Source organism: Hyposmocoma kahamanoa, unplaced genomic scaffold, assembly GCF_003589595.1.
Source record: "Hyposmocoma kahamanoa isolate Upper Pololo Valley unplaced genomic scaffold, ASM358959v1 102, whole genome shotgun sequence".
Classification (NCBI taxonomy): domain Eukaryota; kingdom Metazoa; phylum Arthropoda; class Insecta; order Lepidoptera; family Cosmopterigidae; genus Hyposmocoma; species Hyposmocoma kahamanoa.
In genome coordinates this window covers 11,178,146-11,195,640 of record NW_020653337.1, presented here as the reverse complement: position 1 = coordinate 11,195,640, position 17,495 = coordinate 11,178,146, and the positions used below count along the sequence as shown (strand labels likewise).

The 17,495-nt window shown below is 35.7% G+C and overlaps 2 protein-coding genes across 3 annotated transcripts; one reads left to right on the top strand and one right to left on the bottom strand.

Moving 5' to 3' along the window:
- Positions 1-8,722: 8,722 nt before the first annotated feature.
- Positions 8,723-14,715, top strand: LOC113231650. 2 transcript variants are annotated; one of them, XM_026466081.1, is made up of 5 exons: positions 8,723-8,881; positions 9,052-9,252; positions 10,588-10,734; positions 11,549-11,660; positions 13,473-14,715. In XM_026466081.1, the coding sequence occupies exons 1-5, from the start codon at positions 8,723-8,725 to the stop codon at positions 13,925-13,927; spliced, it is 1,074 nt and encodes a 357-aa protein (XP_026321866.1). In that variant the 3' UTR covers positions 13,928-14,715. The 2 variants fall into 2 exon arrangements, with proteins under 2 accessions (XP_026321866.1, XP_026321874.1); XM_026466089.1 differs by lacking the exon at positions 10,588-10,734.
- Positions 14,716-14,805: 90 nt separating this feature from the next.
- LOC113233539 lies at positions 14,806-16,113 on the bottom strand. Its single transcript, XM_026468664.1, has 4 exons — positions 16,101-16,113; positions 15,703-15,882; positions 15,483-15,619; positions 14,806-15,233 (listed from the first exon to the last, which is right to left on the bottom strand). The coding sequence occupies exons 1-4, from the start codon at positions 16,111-16,113 to the stop codon at positions 14,988-14,990; spliced, it is 576 nt and encodes a 191-aa protein (XP_026324449.1). The 3' UTR covers positions 14,806-14,987.
- Between the last annotated feature and the right edge of the window lie 1,382 nt (positions 16,114-17,495).

Here is a 17,495-nt window from a genome sequence, read left to right as displayed (position 1 = left end):
GCCAGTGGCTCTCTTAGAAACAGCATCTCTACTTGCATATAATACAATTTGAATATAGATGATACCTACATTCATTGACCAAGCACAACACTGCAACTTTGTAATGTTATGCGTATGCCATTGTCCCAACTCTCCAGTGCAGAGGTACTATAGATAACCCAAGCTAGGTTCAGGACCTATGTTTCTGCGAAAAGAAAGCCGGTGAAAGAAGTATTGAGCTACCGACTCTAAGTTACTTGTACAGTATAATTCTCTATGTTAGATGCTAGGTTAAATTATACTGAACGACGACTAGCAAATTGCAACATTAAGAACATAACTATACTCTGACATAGTATCTAAGATCAGATTTAGATGTACTACTTACTATAAGGCAAACATGACACTCGGAAGCCGTGTCTAAACTATTCCAACGTTTACTTATTTATTTATTTTAGGAAGATTTACAGCGAATTTTTAACAATAAATAAATGTTGAGTAGCAGGTGAAAATGCTACAAATCTCCACAAGTAGCACAAAAAATAAGTTATTATTAAATTATTATTATGGGAAAACAAAACCGTATAAAACATCGTATAAACAATACGTACAGCATACTATATGCTGAATAGGTAAGTACATAACGATTGAAATAAAATTAATTTATATAATTCATAAATTTGTTGTATGTCTTTAATAGTAGCTAAAAGCATAATGCCAAGCGTAATGTGCCAAATTTGTATTAGGTATAAAAACATAAATACAAAATGCACATATACAAAATACTTTTTAAATGTTACCTAATTGTGCTGCATTTGCACTATATTGCCCCTGCTGAATTAACACAATTTGATAAATTAGTAATTGGATGTTGGACACTTCGGCTTGGGGCTTTGGACCGTTCTTATAGTGGGCAGTGCGTTATTATTCTAAGGTAGGCAGAATAGAATTGAATTTAAATTATAATTTTCAAATTAGACGTAGGTACCTTTTGACTTTGTATAATAAAGCCATGTAGATCCAAATGGAACCGACACTGGCCCAAGCCTATATAATAATAACATAGTTCGCACTCGCAGTCCGGTAGGAATTACAATGATCTAGCATCATTAATTTTATCGGGTAAACTCTATTTTATTTACTTACCTACATAACGACTTATAACCATATATTCAGGTTCACGTCATGGTGCAAAAACAATTGTGATGATAACACTATCAGTACTTCGGTAGACACTGCAGAAAGAAAGACACAAGAAGGAGAGGTGGGGGACGCATTCTATACGCTGGAATTTCGAGGAATATCGATGTTTTGTACGAGTTTTGGTTTTAAAAGGCGACTCGTGTCCCACTGTATTCCGATATAATTAGGTTATTTTTGTATTTTCAACTGTTTTGACTGTTCTCGTTCTTGCGGTAAATACATGATTGTTGGCAGAACAATTCAAATTTATTTTACACGGGCATCGTTAGATAATCCGATGGGTAAAGAAAGTTTCGTTGCACTTTATTGTGCATTCATTGACGCAGTGATGAAGCGTGGTGACAATGATTAGTATAAATAACCCTTTGGGCCCTATAATGCAGTCAATAGCACATCCAGCTTTATATTTTACAAGTAAATTCAACATTGCGCCGCTTGTGATGAGAACAGTCCAAGGTGTAGAATGTAACGAGGAGTGTGCTGTTGATTGTACTTTGAATGGAAACTACGGGCTCTGTAGATAATGAAGATGCATACCTACGTTGCTAACATTTTCGAAATAGCTCCTCACACTTATAAATTGGAAAAATAATTTACTTAGTTTTGGAATACGAGTGAGGAATTTGTGTACTAGAATCCGAATACTCCTGGGCATGAGTCGACTAAGAAAACCAATACGTGTACCTACATAAAAAGTAGGAAACATCATGGTATTCCTTGAAGTTCCCGCTTAAAAAATGGGTCTGTCAAGCTATCTTTCCGTGGTGAGTTTTTACTCCTGTGGGTGTACGGTTGGTACCTTAGAGAGTCACCACACTCATAAACGCGGTCAGAATTATTTTATATCCATACAATATGAGCCAAAAAGACGACACACGTTTCTCTTCCGCTCGGACTGCCCCGCCGACGCAAAATGCACAATATTATTTCACTCTTATTACATGGATATATATGCTCTAATATGGAGCTAAAGCTTTTTCAAACTTCCTTTTTGCGATTCCGTATTGTTAAGGGTAGTGAGTAAGTATGGCTCTCAAAATGTACACAATGTGTCAAAATTCTATACAGAACGTATGTGCGTTACGTTATTTATTGTACAACGTTCGAATTTGCAGTTTCAAAAACAACGATATCTGTGGAAATGAATTGTATTGTTCTGTTCGTCATGTGGGTGGTTATCGCAAACACGAATTACTTAAACGGCCCACTCACTGCCTGCTTGGCAGTCCGCCGCGCAGGCAGGAGACTGCTCACACACTATCCAGCTATGGCCCACGTATGAAGTCTCACAGGATGCATTGCAGGATTTACAGGATTGCAGGATGGCTTGCATGCTGCGTCTACATTCATGATCCTGCAATACGCGGCGGACGGCAAGGCGGACTACAATGCAGGATAGTGAATACCCCCTTTTTTGCCGATGAGAAGAATGTTGCAATTTGCTAACGCAAAAAAGCTATGTAAGATGAAGACAAATAATTAAGCTTTTTTAATAAATCCACCTCAGTGCAGAATCGACATTTATTAAAAAAATATCATTTGAATGCATCAATCTCCAATTAACTCAAAAGGGTGCGTACAGATTTAGCGAATGCGCCTGTTTATGAAAGGCTCATGTAGTGTGATCTGTTCGCGTGCTTGCCGCTCGCGCGCTATCTATACTTGCTTACCTTGCGTGAGATAATGTGATTACAGAGGCAAAAAAAAAATAAAAAGGCGTTTTTAACAAAGGTGTGTACATGTAGCACATGCGCTAGATTTATACGCCCCTTCACGAACCATTTAAGAGTTATCAAAAGGAACCTCACTCAGCACTAAGCTACGGCTCAAAATCGTAAATAAGTATCTATGTATCGTATATTAATATGTATGATTTAATAAAACAGTAAAAAAAGTCTACGTATGCCGACTTCGTCTTGGTCATGGCAAAACTTAGAATACGGGATAGTTCAATTTGTGACTGTAGCCTGGATGAAGGCACTCCAGGTCATATATTTTTCAGCTGCCCTAATAGAACATGTTCTATAATAGTCTTCCACTTTTTATTCCTCATCCTGTAAATTTTAAGTTCCTGTTATTTGTCTTTACAACCCCCGCTTAAAATTAATAACTGATTTTATTTGCATTAACAAACTTATATATTAAAATATATCTAATGGTGTCATTGACTTACAAATAAATGGTGTCATCATTGACTTACAATTATATGGACGTCGGGTCCGCGCTAAAAAGTGTCCGCACTTTTAAGGCGCTAAAATCGTACACAGAGCGCGACACTCCGCTTTAGTCTTCATTTGTTCTACTGACAGCGCGATACTGCGATGACATTACAATTTAAATTTCGAATAGGTTGACTTGGGACATTTTTTTCGTGGTTTTTGTATTAGACCCGTCGTCCATTTATTTGTAAGTCAATGGGTGTCATCATTGTTCAGAAGTCGGCATAGACTTAAAGAGCATAGTGTCTAGTTAAAGATAAATTTAAAAAAGTGTGACTCCCATTCCTTTATTTTTTTCCCAATCTCTATCATCCTCATTGGCAGAATTCTTAAGAGAAGTCAGAAACTTAAAAATAAAATAGAACAGAATTAAAAAATACTGAATAATGCTATATCCTGCTGAATAACGCGGCAAAAGAATACTTCAGGGAAAACCGTTTCACACCGACAAGATTTGATGATGGTAGCTGCACAATTCTGCAAAGACCTCTAAACAAATGCAAAAAAAGTGAAAATATATTAATTTTTTTTTAATTTATTAAGGCTTTGGCAAAGCCATCAGCCTAAACATGAAGCTTAATTATTTTTCTGTAAATATGGCCGCCACAAAGAGGATAGGCAATTTGAGGCGGCGTGCTTGGATTGACTCGGGATTCCTTAGAACGGGCCGATACGGGTATTTTAGTTCGAGATTCGTATAATTTCGCGTTTTAATCTTCGATTAAGGCACAATAGCACTATCCTATTCCACTTTAAACTAGATTTCACAAAATAATTGAAAGTCAAAATAAAAACGACACTTTTCCCTCCAAAAGGTCCAGAGCGAATCCTGAAAATATATTATATAATAATGAACCACCGTTTATAGAAAGCGAGATAGAACATTGAATAAAAAAGCTAAAAACTGGCAAAAGTCCTGGACCAGATGGTGTAACATATAAAATGATAAAAGTTGGATCAAATATAATAATAAAGCCGCTTACCAAGCTATTTAATCTCATTCTAATTAAGAAAGAACTATCAGACTCAGGGATGTGCTCGAAAATAGCACTAGGGGAAGCCGGGGCTGGTAGTTCCCGGGGTAAGTTGCTCTTACAGCAATGACTTTGCAAGAAAAATATGTAGCAATACATGTGAAGCGCGTCGTTAAAGCATCAGGTGATGCGACTTGCCGGCAGCCATTTCAATAACTCCGGCGACGACGTGTGGCTATGTGTGTTTAAAATTTTTGGTCTGTCTTTGTTTATTATGGACCGATTCATACGTATAACTTTTCTAAATTGTAGTGACATTAGTAAGGAATCTTATTGAGTATTTTTTTCATTGATTCTAATATTTTGCCGGTTTGTCAGTCTTCGTATAAAAACGTAATTTGGAGCTATAAGTTCCTCTCTCGAAGGGCTGGTTGTTCCTAGAAACAACTTCCCCAATTGATATGCAATCATACTTAAAATTTGTATCACCATTTTTCTTTGTTTTAAGGATGCCAAACTACGAACGAGCTCATGTCAAATATTTAGACAAGGACTCTATCAGTCACTAATGTGTGTCTCAACTGTGATTCAGATGAAGAAATGATCGATGAATAATATTACCGATGAATAAGAATGTAGTTTTTTTTGTTGTTAGTTGTGCATAATTTAAACATTACATACGTACAATTATAATAAAATTTTGTGAAAAAAAAGCAGTGGTTTTATTTAAGAAAATCTTTGTTATTCTGTCATAATCTAGGCGGAACAATTTGCCTCAAAGGCGGAACAACGCGCCCCAAAGCGGAGCTGAATGTTCCGCTCCGAATTTTGTCAAAAATTTGCCTCTATGACAAAGACTATTGAGATATTAGTAGAAGTAACTATACTATTACAAAAAGCGATAAATATTTGTTCAACATTTCCACATGTTAAAAATCAAATCCTTCATTTTCAGTATAAAACTGCAAGTTATTTGAAAATCGGAACGTTCAGCCCCGCTCTCCCCTACTCTACAGAAAGGGAAATCCAAAATTAATAACAAACTACAGGCCTATTAATGTCATATCCTGTTTATACAAAGTATTCGCATCAAATCTATTGCGACGTGTGACAAAGATAATTCATGAAAATCAGGCAATTGAACAAGCTGGATTTATGAAGGGTAGTCCTTCAATCCACGACAGACTACATGTATACACTAAAATTGGTTATTGAAAAATATAAAGAATATGACTTACCGCTATACATAGCATTTATAGACTATTCATGTGCATTCGACTCTATAACACACAATTCTATGTGGCATACGTCAAATGAAGGGAGTTACCCATGACTATATTGAAGGAATAAAAACAATGTATTCAAGAAATAAAACATGACTACGTCTAGAAACAAGAGGACCAACTTTCAATGTATAGCGGGGTGTAAAATATGGGGACCCGCTATCACCTAAACTGTTCATCGCCGTCTTAGAATCAACCTTCATAAAAGTAAACCGGTAAAATCTTGGCATCAATATAAACGCTACATACCTCTCGCATCTTAGATTGACCGACGACATTATGCTACTATCAGAAAACCCACAACAACTGGAATACATGTTGGAAACTCTCAACTACCACAGTCAATAAGCAGTCGGACTGCATGTGAATACAGATAAAACCAAGGTTATGACAAATAGAGGCAAAACAAAATATCTATATAAAAAGTACACACAGAATATGTGGAAGAATATGTTATCTTGGACATACGAGTATGATCGCATTCAAGTCCTGCACAGAAAGAGAAATAGACCGAAGAATTAAAAGCACGTGGAACAGATACTGGTCTATGAAAGAAATTTTGAAAGGATCCCCCTACCAATAAACTTAAAAACAAAAGCAATGAATATCTGCCTAGCCATGCTTAACATTATGCATGTCAAACATGGGAACTCAAAAAGTCCTATCTCAACAAAATAAGAACCTGCCAAAGATGGATAGAAAGACGCTATATGAACATAAAGATGAAAGACCGCATTAAAAGCTCAGTAGTGACCAAAAGCACAAAGACAAGAGATGTTGCAAGTCGGGTATTGCCACGAAAGTGGAAACAAGCTGGTCATATTCAAAGAGTCATAGATAGAAGGTGGTCACAGATAGTCACGAACTGGTACCCGATTTATAAGAAAAGAAGACGAGACAGATAAAAGAGGTGGAGTAATGATATCGTAGAGGTAGCAGGAAATCTATGGCCAAGACTGACACAAGACAGAATCTGTTGGAAGAAGATGGAGGAGGCTTTCACCGCTAAAAGCGGCCCCTACACATAACACTACTAACTGTAATTAAGTAAATAATTTAGACAGCAGTAACCATACTAACAAATAGAAATTGAATAAGTTATATAGTAAACTGTACTGTTGTAAGGGATAAATAAAGCTATTATTATTATTATTATCCTGCTGAATATAGTAATTTTACCGTAAGTTGCGTGTTAGTTAGGATTTAATTTTTTGGCAGTCAAGTGTGTCAATAAATAAAGGATTTCAGGTTGTTCTTTATGACAACTATTAATCTCATTAATTACAGGTGAACATGGGATCATATTTATAGTAATAATGTGTTTCCGGCTCTAATGATTACTGAACCCTATTAGATAGATAGATAAAATAGAATAGAATACTCTAGGTGTGCGGATACGGTCTGAAGTACGTGTGGCGCACTATAAGTTTCCGGAATGAATAAGAAAAAAATACTATGTTTATGATTATTTGGTCAGAAGAGAATTTATTGTTTCTCTAAATATTCTCCGTTAGCGTTAATGTACTTTTTCATACGAATGAACCAATTTTGAAAACGTTTATGCGACTCCTCCGTGACTAACTCTGAAACATATTTTTCATACTCTTCGACAGCCTCTTCAGGTAATGAAAATCGTTGACCGCGTAACTGGTTCTTAATTTTTGGAAATAAATAAAATACACAAGGTGCCTGGTCGGGACTGTACGCGGGATTGCTCATAAGGTCAACGTTGTTCACCTTCTATAATACATTTGTCTGTCTGGCCGTGTGAGAACTGGCATTATCGTGGTGCAAGATGATACGGCGTTTATGGTTTTTTCATGGAGTTTGTCAATAACTTCCGGCAAACAAATGGTCGTGTACCAATCACTATTCACGTTACAACGATTCTCCAAAGCAACAGTAGCCACGTGTCCAATGTTATTAAAAAAAGAAGCAATCATCCGCTTAGAGGCACTTCGCACGCGTGCCACTCTGGTTGCTTTCGGCTCATCTCAAAAGACCACACGAAGACGTTCGATTGCTGCTTTGTTTTGGGATCGTACTATAAATCCACGTTTCGTCACCGGTCACTATGTCCCACACCAAATTTGACGCCCCTTCGTTGAATCTGGTAAACATGGCATTGCACCAAGTGACGCGATCCATTTTTTGAGCCACAGTCAAATTGTGTGGGATCCGCCGAGAGCTCAGCTTTTTCACACCCAAGTGTAGTATTGATTGTATTTGACTCATGCCTATGCCTAAAGATACCCGAATTTCATGGTATGTCACATGCTTGTCTGTTTTGATCATACGGCGTACAGCATCAATGTTTTTGTTGTTCAGTGCAGTGGACAGGCCACCATCACAAAATTCGCCACAGATTCACACGACCGCGTTTGAATTCTGCAAACAACCTATAAATAGTCGCCTTGCATGGTGATCATCGCCAAAAACAGGTTGAAGTCGAGCGAAGCTCCGTTGAGCTGTTAAATTACACTTCTAGCCGTAAAAAATCATACTACGAAAATTTTCACGGGTTAAATCCATGGTGATGTAGACAACCAAATTCTAAAATGACGCCATAATGTAAAAACAAGTGACAGTCAGATGAAACAAACTGTATTCTTCGGCTAAATAATTCCATTTTCAAATGTTGTAATTACTTTTTAAATATTGTTTATGTAAGTGGCCAGTTCCGGAAACTTATAGTGCGCCCTATGTATTTTGTTGTGTCAGATGTAGAGTTGAGTGACTGTGTCAGCAAAAAGGGATTGAGTCAGCATTATACCGCAGCTCAGTCGAACCAGATCGAACTACGACTCTGATGATTCTGCCAAGTCCTAAGGTCCTATTAATGGTTATGTTTTGGTGTGGTGCGGTATGCATGTACCGGAACGTACGTGCCTACGTTAACTAGTGTGTCTTTCCAAGTTTATGAAGAGGCTGTATGGTAAAACCTTTTCCTACCCAAATGTGTGAAAAACTAAAAAAAAATGTGCTTGCGCGCGTAAACTTTTTTGATGTTTAGTCTGTAAATTTTGTTTTATTTCATATAATTTTGTTTTTCGCAATAAATAACATGAATGTCAATATTACGACATTTACAAACCCGTTTTCCTTTTTTTGTAAAATACAAAGTGACGATGAATGTTTAAATGTATTGGAAACTAATGTTGATAATCAAAATAATTTTCATCATTTTCACAAAAGTGACATCTCTGATTTTAACCATGGTCAAGTAAGTTTTGAATTTATTGATAACTGGACTACTGCTTCTGTTATTAAACTTATAGGAACTCCAACAATTCGCTGTGTATTGTGAGGAATGTACACAAGGAAAGTAATTGTATTAATTCCTTATCTTTTGTATGAAGTTAATAAAACTACCCACAATATTTTTTATTGTAGTATGTCGCAGTTCTGAGGAATAATAAATGGAACCGTGGGGTTATTAGCATGGAGACACAGTTCCTAATCTGGCTGGTGGACTTCGGATTCTACTTGCGACCTGACGAGAAAACTGTATTTATTACTTTACCAGCAGAACACAAAACACTTCCCACGAAAATATTTGAAGCAAGCATTCATGGTGTCACACCTGTAGATAAAGTATGTTTTATTTTTTTAAATATTTGTAAAACTTACTTGTTGAGTTTGGGAGACATTTGGATTTAAGTGAATTTTGCTACAAAAATGTTAACAGGCATAAAACTGAAAAATCTTTCTACAGTCTGCCTGTTGTATACTTTTTCTTTTTCTCCTTTGGATATTGAGATACTACAGAAAACTAAATAAGCTATTAAGATATTCAAGTATGTAACATATACTGTATGCAAGTATATAACATTTTGTATTTACTGATAGTAGCACATCAAGCTACACATTTACACAATTAAAAGTATATGTATAGCTTGTTGTGCTATTGACTGTACCTAGTTGTTTGTAACAATGGTTAAATAAACAAATGATCTCATTATCACTTACAAACTACTACTACTACAAAATGTGTGAATATTGCTGCATTTAACATCTGTAAAATTTTACAAACAACCAAATGTTACTTGTTGATCACTTTTTGGTCTTGTATTAACCTTAAGTTCCCTACTCTAATGCCTGTTTTGTGATTGAGAAATAAATAAAACATCATTCATTCATTAATTACTTACCCAACAGATTAATTGTATAGTGAATTCTACAGTGTAAATGAAATTATTTTGTAGCCATTACAATTATTATTAATATAATATAAAGTAGTATAATGTAATAAAGTTCACTTCTGTGCATCCAGTCCCCAAATGTAAACTGCTAGGCCGCCAAGGTCGCCAAAAAGTAGTTACTTTTGATGTTGTTGTTTTTTTACTTTTTGTATTTTAAATAAACTACCATGGGACTCAGACATATTCACTAAACTCGACATGTTACAAACCAGTCTGTGGTCCTTAATCTTGAGATTCCGCCCTAAAGCCTTAAAACTTCAAACTTTTGAATTTACTTAATTTTTGTTAATTTAAAAATTACTCTCTTCACAAATTTCTAATGTTTTGTTGTAGAAATTGAAATGTTGTTAGTTTTTGTTTGTTGAAAACATATGTCATTTTTTTTTTGTGGTACAAAAAAGTATTTATATCAATGACCTAATTTATTACATACAAATTGCGTTAAGTGTATAATAATAATAATAAAATTATAGTATTAAAATAATAACCCAGATTCCACATCAATTACCTGTTTTCAAGCTATTAAATCCCTGTACTATGAATACAAAAGCAACAAAATCAACTTCAGGGACGTCAGCCAGAGTAGCAAGATTTTTTGTCTAGAAAAATTAATTTCCAAATTTGTTCTTCAGGGGTCGAATCTGGGACCTCCTAATCTAGCATATCTAGTGCCATAAAGCTAACTACTAAGCCACCTAGATTGTCGAAATACATAATATATTTACAGACCATGACGGAATTCCTTCAAATAGCCAACCAGACAACAACTGTGTGGAACGCAGGAGCCATTGAAAAGTCACGGATGCTGATCAAGAGTGCTTTAAAGATAATTTTTGTTCCTATAGCATTGCTCAGCACCAAACATAATGATATAGTAAGCTTCACAAACTATTACTCTGAGTAAGTCTTAAGTCAGGACACAGAATTGCACCCTAAGTTCGATTATCTTTGAATATGATAACTTTCTATCAATGCTAAATAGTTTTAAACAACTATTTTATGTCGAGTTCTTGGGTTTTCGCGATTGTTACACATAGGAAATGAGACTATTTTTCCGGATTTAAATCGCGTATATTTGTTTCTGTTTTTTCAAACAAACCAACATTCTGGGCCCTTAGAGCGTTCAAAGAAGTAGGTATTGCCACCATATCCATTTCTGCCGCTAAGCAGTAATATGAGCACTGCTGTGTTCGGGTTTTGGTGCTGGCTGTTGGAAATTACAGGTACATGAGACTTGGCAACCTATATCTCGGGTTGACAGGCGCAGTGGCATTGCCCCTCAGATATTTACGATTTAAAGCTCTGAGTGGCACTGCAACTGGCTTAGACAGGCGTGTCGCTTATCACCAGGCGCACGACTTCATCGTAAAAAAAGGGTAAATTAGATGATTTTTTTTAAATCAACAAAATTGTAATTCTTAGAAGATACATGTTCAACAAAAAGTATCTAATTAATTCTTATTTCTGCACAAAGAAAAAGATCTCATTCCAAACGAAAGTCTCATAATAATATGGTTTCAGATTGGGTCAAATCGTCACACCTTTTTTCTGTACAAACTTAGATGTGTCGGTAAAATTACTTATCATTTTGTTATACATGTAGCATAACATAAGAGAGTGAGCTTATTTTCTTTAGCAATATCAATTATGGCTTTTTCCAGTAATTTGCATAATTTTGTTATTTTTAGGTCCTTGGAGACCTGTATCTGCATTTACCCAACAAAGGTATAACAAACCTAGTTGATGAATTGGAGCTGTGGCCTGTCTTCCTTGAAAGGAATAAAGAAACCTACATTGAAAGTATGATTTCTTTAAATTTTTTGTACCATTAACATTTTACTAACTCTATGACGAAATTCGAGATCAAAAATGTAACCAAAGGTACATTAGGTAACACAAGAAAAAATATTTTAAGAAAAGAAATGTCCAAATGTGGAAAAGTCTAAAAATTAACGATTTTCATGTAATATACATGTTCTTAAATTTATCCACACAATTTAAGGACAATATATTATTTATTTGCCTCTTACTTTTGATAAAAGCACCATATTTTATAACATAAGCTCATAAAAACTCATTTTCGCGCTAAGATTTATAATTACGATTCAGATTTACTCACTTTATGTGGATGCACGAACATTAGTTACCATTTTATGTTTGTATCATATTTGTACGTGCATGTCTTATACATGACTTAACACAACATTTAATGTTACAAATGTATTATATTTTATTAATACAAGTGTGTAATTATTATAATATTTATTTTTCTCACATAAATATGAGCTAAAATAATTTATTAAGCTTCTCATTAAAACATTATAAATATCTTGTGATTTTTGATTGATGGGGATGTATATTATGAGATTATGATACAAATTCATTGTAAAAAGTTAAAGATGTTAAAGCGTAAAAAGTTGTAAAAAAATTTATACGATTTTTATGTGAAATTACTGAACACCATGTAGATTATATGTAAAGCCCACGAGTGAGAGATAGTGGAACCTGTTTATAAATTAACCAAAAAGTAGTTCATGATCTATCAGATCTCACTTTAACAGTGACAGTTGTTTGTTCACAACGTTTGTTGTTTTTTATCTCGAATTTAAAAAAAAATAAGTAATAAGTTTGCATTTGACCTCCATCTCACGTGATGGTAAGTGGCGATGGAGGCGACAATGGAGCATGCACACCTAAATAATGCCTATTCACTGTCGCCGTGAAAATGCCCAAGTTATACCGTTCAGGAAATAAGGAATTACATCATAGGCTGCAAACAGATGAATTGCATGACTACAGTTAAAACATGTGTAGTTGAGGCTTCAACTGCAAGCGTCCGCTGCAGTCGAGGTGATGATAATTGCTGCCTTTGATTCTTGGACTGTCGTCCAGTCATTTGACATTGTTAAAAGGATTAAGATTTTTTTGTCTCGATTATTTTGTAGTAAGGGCAAAAGTTAACGATTACTTGAGGGCTTAATCAAGATAACGGTAAAACAAAGACGTCATGGTTGATGAAACTTTTCTCGACGGATTTGTTTCACATTTGCAATTCTTAAAATATGTTTTTATGCAATGACACGTTTTCTTTACATTTTTGATCGCAAATTTCACCGCTGATTGTAGTCGTGGATTACGGAAATGAGTATGTTGACATTTTAAAATGGCGAACTGCGATAGTTATTTGTTTATTTCCTTAATAAAAAGTAAAGTCAGCATTTGGATTCATAAATGTTCGGAATACAGTGACAAGCTGCAAGAAACGTCTGTGCTATCATCTCGACATCAACAAATACACCGAGCTCCTGAACTAGGCTAGTGCAGTTGGTTTCGACTGTATAGAGTTGTATGTATCGACTTCAGACATGCAGTCCGTCGTCTACCGTCTGGTAGCAGCCATATTATAGTGTGCTCCAATATTTTTTTCTTTCATTTTGTCATCAAGTGTTGAGAAATTTTTTGTAAATTAAATATCTACCTACGCATAATGCATACTTACCGCGTTGTTATTGCTTTTGTTTGCCTTTATACAACTATAGATATTCGTATAAGATATTCACCAATAACGATGTGCCTATGTTTGCATGGTAACAATTTGGTTTATACTTTCAGATTGGCCAATTTATTATAACAACCACAGGAAACACAGAGCTTGTGTGCTGAAGCCTAAATTTGATGACTTTGAAATACCCGCCGTTTCTTTAGGGATATCTTTGGAAGAATATAGCGCCATCTGTGAGAACGCGCCGGTATTAGAAGACGGGCTAAACAGCTCATCGTCTTCCATAGATAGCAGCACCAGTTCGGAAAGTGCTAGCAACAAAAAGCAAAAATTCCATTTGCATAAATGGACCGCCGATGAAATCGATGAGTATGCACATATGTTTGTAACTATACATGGTAAAGAATACAACGTATTACACCTGCTCTTAAATAAATTAGCTGACTTGCATATGTGCAGAAAATATAGAGATCACGATTTAAAGTCGGTTGGGCGAGCAAATCATCGATTGAACAGAAGAAATGCAGACCGCGACATTGGCAATATATTTGACGATTTCATATAAAATACCTTACTGTCAACTGTGTCTTTTTCTATAAACATTGACATTTATTCCAGCCATTTCAAATTAGTTTGATTATAAGATTTCTGGAGGAATGATCGGGACTCGTTCTCCGTGTGTGTAATTTATTGCTTTTGAATATGTTTTACGTATGACCACCTGTGCGATTATGTACGCCACGACTTTATTGGTCGCTATCTATAAATCGTTAAAAGGTCGTGTTGAGATCGTAATTGTCTACACCAAATCCGATGGAATTTTTGATAATATCAAAATCCACAATGGCGGTCAAAATCTAAAATTAAACTCGGGCCACGAGCACTCAAACAGCTCCTGCGATATTTAATTTGTTTTTGCATTGTTAGATATTATTATTTAAAAAAAACTAGATTTTTATATACTTATATAGTTTTCTACAGTGTTTTTCGGCATACTCACTTTTATATGGTGAATCACTTACCGAGATAAAATTTTAGAAAATTCAAAGCCAGAAAGTTTATTTTGTTTATGTTTTATTAAGTATGATAGGTAGAAGTGGATGACAAAGGTTACGTCTTTTAATTTAGTAATTATGCGTAGTAAAGCTCGCTTGATTGTTGATCTAGCGTTTAACTTTGTTGATTGATATGAAGCATGGCGACGAAATATGTTTTTGTTATTAAAAATTTGTTTAAGTTCCTCGATTAAATTTTTTTTTAATAAAACGAGCTGATTATTGTAATTTTATGTTTTATTTTATATACAAATATAAATTCTTCCCTTAGGTAAATAAACCTAAACTTAAGTCTTAAATCATATTCTGTACAAATAATTTGTACGACGGATGAAGGGGCAGTGCTGTGCGAAAGTTCCAAATAGGTCTTGTATGGCAAGTTTAAAAGGGTACCATGTATAAATATTTGATGGGACATGAATATTCATGAGTTTCCAAACACCAATGCACAGATACTTTTAAATTCGTCTAAGAAAGTGGCGTAAGTATCTAGTGATGAAATTAATTGAGTAATGGTAATTAGCTGACAACGAATTTCGTTAAATTAGTATCCAACTACTTTGGAGGAAATCACAGACGGAGGCCAGGGTTTGTGCTGGCAACGTAATTAAGGAGCTCCTCTGAATCCTCGCATACGATAGGTTTTTCGTGGTAGCAGGCGACGTCGTGCCACGCAATGCCGTCGTTATACACGTTGTTCAGCACACTCAGGCATGACTCGGTGGTACCATTGATGTCGAACTCGGCGTTATCGGGTTGACGCTGCTTCTTATGCCCAGTCTGCGACCACGGGTTGTAGCCCCAGCCGTTCGGGATCTGCAAACATGTATAAGAGATTTTTAAAGTGAAATCTGTTTTTAAAATTATCAGTGTTCGTTATTGTATTATGCCGGTTTCCGTAAGTTGCGTCTTAGTAAAATGTATAATTTTTCAGCCACATTGGTATGCATATTTGCAACACGTGTGCAAACTATGTTATATCTCATAAACATTACAAAATTCATTACACGCATTAGTTCCACGTCGTAAACTTGTGCATAGGTAACGCATAGTTTGAATACTCGCCTGGTTGGTGGCCTGGATTTTTTCGCGGTTGGCGGACCAGAACCATCCCAAGATGTTCTTGGGTTCCAGGTCTTTTCGCGACTCGCAGCCCTTAAAGTCACAAAGGCGACCCGACGTCCAGATGTATGGCACGTCATCTGTAAATAAGAAGAATATGATACGTAGGATGTGACCAGCTAACGTTAAATCTCAAAACAAAACAAAACAAAATAGTACTAACTTTGCTGGATGAGCTTGAAGATGAGATTGTTTTCTTCCTGGGTCTCCATGGAAACGAGGTCCATACAATACTCGCGGCAGATGTTACGACCTTCCAACCAGTCTACCTTCTTGTTGGCAAGCGCCGGAACATGCCCACTGTAGAAGTAGTGGTGCCCTCTGTAAAAGAATTCCTTTGGTCCTGAAATCAAAACAATACAAGGTTAGAGTAACTTATAATAATACGATAATTCAACAAACTACACAAAGCAATCAATGGAGGTAATCTCTGTCACACGGCGCACCTTTTAACCTCACGTATTCGTCTGCAACATCTAATGAAATTATCATAGAGTAAGTTGCGACGTTAGCTGCAGATATAATAGCCGATGACCCTCGTACCGCGGGTCTAGTACCTACTAAACTGCCCCATCACGGTCATGACATTGATATATTGATTCTATAACAATTGCGCTAAATAAGGTTGTAGCAATACCATTTTCAAAACCGAGTACCTAGTACATTACATTATTATAATTATTATTATGTCTACGTTGTCAAGTGCAGTATTTCAACAATAATCAACATCAGTTTATAATTTAATATTTGTATATTTAACTGAGGAGTTTCATTGCGAGGTATTGGTGTCCACGTATTTCATTTTATGTCTTGTCTGTCGCATTGTATTAGGTACCTACTTATTGTCTGTTAGATTTATCAATTTATCATAATAAAAATATACAAAGAATGCATAATTTTACCTTAATATAAGAGATATTGACAACGAGATTCAGTTCCATCTTCAGCATGTTCTCGTTATAGAGGTTTACATTTAATAACGTGACCTTTCTTTCCCATGGGTAGTCAGTTTCCTATTTTCCTTAACTTTTCCTTCGTTGCACATTCTATCACGTAAAGCATAGTTTCCCAAAAGTGGTCCCTACCCCAGTGGGCGCTGAAGAGACCTAGGGGGCAGTAGGGGCCTTGGAAGCTAATTAAAACACCATTTTCATTACATTCCATTTAATAATGCATTAGGTATGATGCCGGCGATTTGTTATTTTCTGGCCTTGCTTAGGCACGTGTTCACTTATTATGTATTGTTGTTCCTATGACATTTCGGCTGAGTTTGTTTTGTTAAATTCGTCCGGACTTAGCGGTTCCCCACAAATAAAATAGATATATTATTGCGGTTTGGTTTTGGAAAACAGTTCGCGGCGGAGTCGTGGCCGGCGAGCCGGGCAGAAGCGCCCCGCCGCTCAAATCTAGGCCAAGGATACTGAACCGGATGCTCTTTTTTGTTGAAATACTTAGCAAGACCAAACCAACTTACTAAATCCCTTTGTTTGACCATAACTTCCGTTGAACCAAGGGATATCATTGGTTGTGCGAATAAACGGTTTGTTCCGGACATGCAAGCGTGTTATCAAAAAACGACAAATTGAAGTTGGTACAAAATGTTTTTTACCCAATCTTCGAAAATATGGAATTATTGACAATACAATAGAATAGAATATCATTTATTTGCTTTAGAAAGGGTGGGTAGGTACATTATAAATGTTGATGGTAAAATTAGTTTGGAGAACTTAATCCTATTTAGCCTTAAATAAGAGCACGCAGATAATACTATATATTAAGAAATTGATTGAACTAAAACAAGATAATACCATTATTTAAAGATTAATATAATAATAACGCACACACTCAACATAGCCCCGCGCTAGCTAAACTCTGTCGCGGGTGCCACGGACACACATAGACAATCACAAATTACACCCAAACTCACGAGAGAAATAATCGTAGGCCATACAAATA

Excerpts from the sequence above, each read along its gene's own strand:
- LOC113233539 (XM_026468664.1), bottom strand. Across the intron at positions 15,620-15,702 it reads CTTCAAGCTCATCCAGCAAA|ATGACGTGCCATACATCTGG; the intron begins GTTAGTACTATT and ends TCTTATTTACAG. Across the intron at positions 15,234-15,482 it reads AAATCCAGGCCACCAACCAG|ATCCCGAACGGCTGGGGCTA; the intron begins GCGAGTATTCAA and ends ACATGTTTGCAG.
- LOC113231650 (XM_026466081.1), top strand. The coding sequence starts at position 8,723 with ATGAATGTCAATATTACGACATTTACAAACCCGTTTTCCTTTTTTTGT. Across the intron at positions 8,882-9,051 it reads CTGATTTTAACCATGGTCAA|TATGTCGCAGTTCTGAGGAA; the intron begins GTAAGTTTTGAA and ends TTTTTATTGTAG. Across the intron at positions 11,661-13,472 it reads TAAAGAAACCTACATTGAAA|ATTGGCCAATTTATTATAAC; the intron begins GTATGATTTCTT and ends TTATACTTTCAG.